We start from the raw sequence: 2,500 nt of genomic DNA, 5'->3' as shown, positions 1-2,500 counted from the left end.
CCACACCCCACCCACCCACCCACACCAACCACCCCACCCCACCCACACCAACCACCCCACCCCCACCCCACCCACCCACCCAACCACACCCCACCCACCCACACCCACCCACCCACCAACCCACCCACTCACCCACTCACCCACCCACTAACTCACTCACATCACTCACCCACCCACTCACTCACCCACCCACTCAACCACTCACTCACCCACCCACTAACTCACCCACCCACTCACCCACCCACTCACTCACCCACTCACCCACCCACCCACTCACCTACCCACTCACCCACCCACCAACCCACCCCACTCACCAACCAACCCACCACCCACCCCACCAACTCACAGCACAGGCTCTTGATGCTCAAGGTGAGCGGGGTTCTCAGCGGGCACGCAGGTTCGTGCGCCAACCACCCACCCACCAACCCACCGACCCCCACCCACACCCCACCCACCCACCCACCACCCACCCACTCACTCATCCACTCACTCACTCAACCCACTCACTCACCCACCCATCCACTCATTCACTCACCCACTCACCCACCCACCCACCCACTCAACCACTCACCCACCCACTCAACCACTCACCCACCCACCCACTCACTCACCCACCCACTCATTCACCCACTCACCCACCCATCCACCTCATTCACTCACTCATCCACCCACCAACCCACCCACCCACTAACTCACTCACCCACCCACCCACCCACTCACTCACCCACTCACTCACTCACTCACTCACCCACCCACCCACTCACCACCCACTCACTCACTCACCCACTCAACCACTCACCCACCCACTCACCCACCCGTTCACTCACCCACCCACCCACACTCACTCACTCACCCACTCACTCACTCACCCACTCACCTCACCCACTCACTCACTCATCCACCCACTCACTCACCCACTCATTCACCCACCCACCCACACCACTCACAGCACAGGCTCTTGATGCTCAGGGCGTGTGCGGGGTTCTCAGCGGGCACGCAGGTGCGTGCGCCACCCACCCACCCACCCCACCCACCCCACTCACTCACCCACTCACTCACTCACCCACTCATTCACTCGCTCACCCACCCACTCACTCACCCACCCACTCACTCACCCACTCACACCACTCACTCACTCATCCACCCCACTCACTCACCCCACTCATTCACCAACCCACCCACCCACACCACTCACAGCACAGGCTCTTGATGCTCAAGGCGTGTGCGGGGTTCTCAGCGGGCACGCAGGTGCGTGCGCACGCCACGGCCACGTTCCCCGCGCACGTGGCGAGCGCCACGAGCCAGACGAGAGCGCGGAGCGGAGCGGGCGCCAGGAGATGAAGCAGCGAGGAGACGCCGTCTGACGAAGGGCGGCAACTTCTCACCAGTGGGGCGTGTGCGCAGTGGTGGAAGTGGAGAAGTAGCTGCCGGGTTGGTGGGTGGGTGGGGTGGGGAGGGTGGGTGGTGGTGGTGGGGAGGGAGGGTGAGTGAGTGGGTGAGTGAGAGAGTGGGTGAATTAGTGGGTGGGTGGGTGGGAGGGTGGGTGGGTGGGTGAGTGGGTGAGTGAGAGAGTGGGTGAATGAGTGGATGGGTGGGTGAGTGGGTGGGTGAGTGGGAGGGTGGGTAGGGTGGTGGGGAGGGTGGGGGTTGAGTAGGGTGGGTGGTGGTGGTGGGTGGGGGAGGGTGGATGGGGAGGGTGGGTGGTGGGGTGGGGAGGGTGGTGGGGTGGGGAGGGTGGTGGGTGGGTGGTGGGGAGGGTCGGTGGGGAGGGTGGTGGGGGAGGGTGGGTGGGTGGTGGGCAGGGTGGGTGGGGTGGGTGGGTGGGTAGGTGATGGGGAGGGTGGGTAGGTGGGTGGTGGGGAGGGTGGGTGGTGGGTGGGGAGGGTGGTGTGGGTGGTGGGTGGTGGTGGGGAGGGTCAGTGGGTGGGTGGTGGTGGGAGGGTGGGTGGGTTGGGAGGGTCGGTGGGTGGGTGGGTAGGTGGTGGATGGTGGGGAGGGTGGGTTGGTGGTGGGGAGGGGGGGTGGGTGGGTGGTGGTGTGGGTGGGTGGGTAGGTGATGGGGGAGGTGGGTAGGTGGGTGGTGGGGAGGGTGGGTGGGTGGTGGGGAGGGTTGGTGGGGTCGTGTGAGAGGGGGGGTGGGTGGGTGGTGGTGTGGGTGGGTGTGGGGAAGGTGGGTGGGTGGTGGGGAGGGTGGGGAGAGAGAGACACGGAGTGCTTATGGATTCACTCACTTTTTCTATCGATTGACTCCCACTCTCTGGGTGAGTGAGTGGGTGAGTGAGTGGGTGAGTGGGTGAGTGAGTGGGTGAGTGGGTGAGTGAGTGGGTGAGTGAGTGGGTGAGTGGGTGAGTGAGTGAGTAGATAAGTGAGTGGGTAAGTGGGTGGGTGAGAGAGTGGGTAAGTGGGTGGGTGAGTGAGTGGGTGAGTGAGTGGGTGAGTGGGTGGTGAGTGGGTGAGTGAATGATGTGAGTGGGTGAGTGAGTGGGTGAGTGGGTGAGTG

At 64.4% G+C, this 2,500-nt stretch overlaps 1 protein-coding gene across 1 annotated transcript in view; it reads right to left on the bottom strand.

Moving 5' to 3' along the window:
• The window catches only part of LOC144955271 (relaxin receptor 1-like), a gene marked incomplete at its 5' end in the record, with an annotated part of 25,991 nt that overhangs the window by 8,981 nt on the left and 14,510 nt on the right, over positions 1-2,500 (bottom strand). The window contains one exon of the mRNA XM_078885549.1: positions 1,196-1,424. Within this exon, the coding sequence (XP_078741675.1) occupies positions 1,196-1,424 (229 nt within the window). The remainder of the gene's footprint in view (positions 1-1,195; positions 1,425-2,500) is intronic.

Source organism: Lampetra fluviatilis, unplaced genomic scaffold, assembly GCF_964198595.1.
Source record: "Lampetra fluviatilis unplaced genomic scaffold, kcLamFluv1.1 SCAFFOLD_687, whole genome shotgun sequence".
Classification (NCBI taxonomy): Eukaryota; Metazoa; Chordata; class Hyperoartia; order Petromyzontiformes; family Petromyzontidae; genus Lampetra; species Lampetra fluviatilis.
Note: the sequence above shows the minus strand (reverse complement) of the source record. Positions and strands in the feature narration are given on the sequence as shown.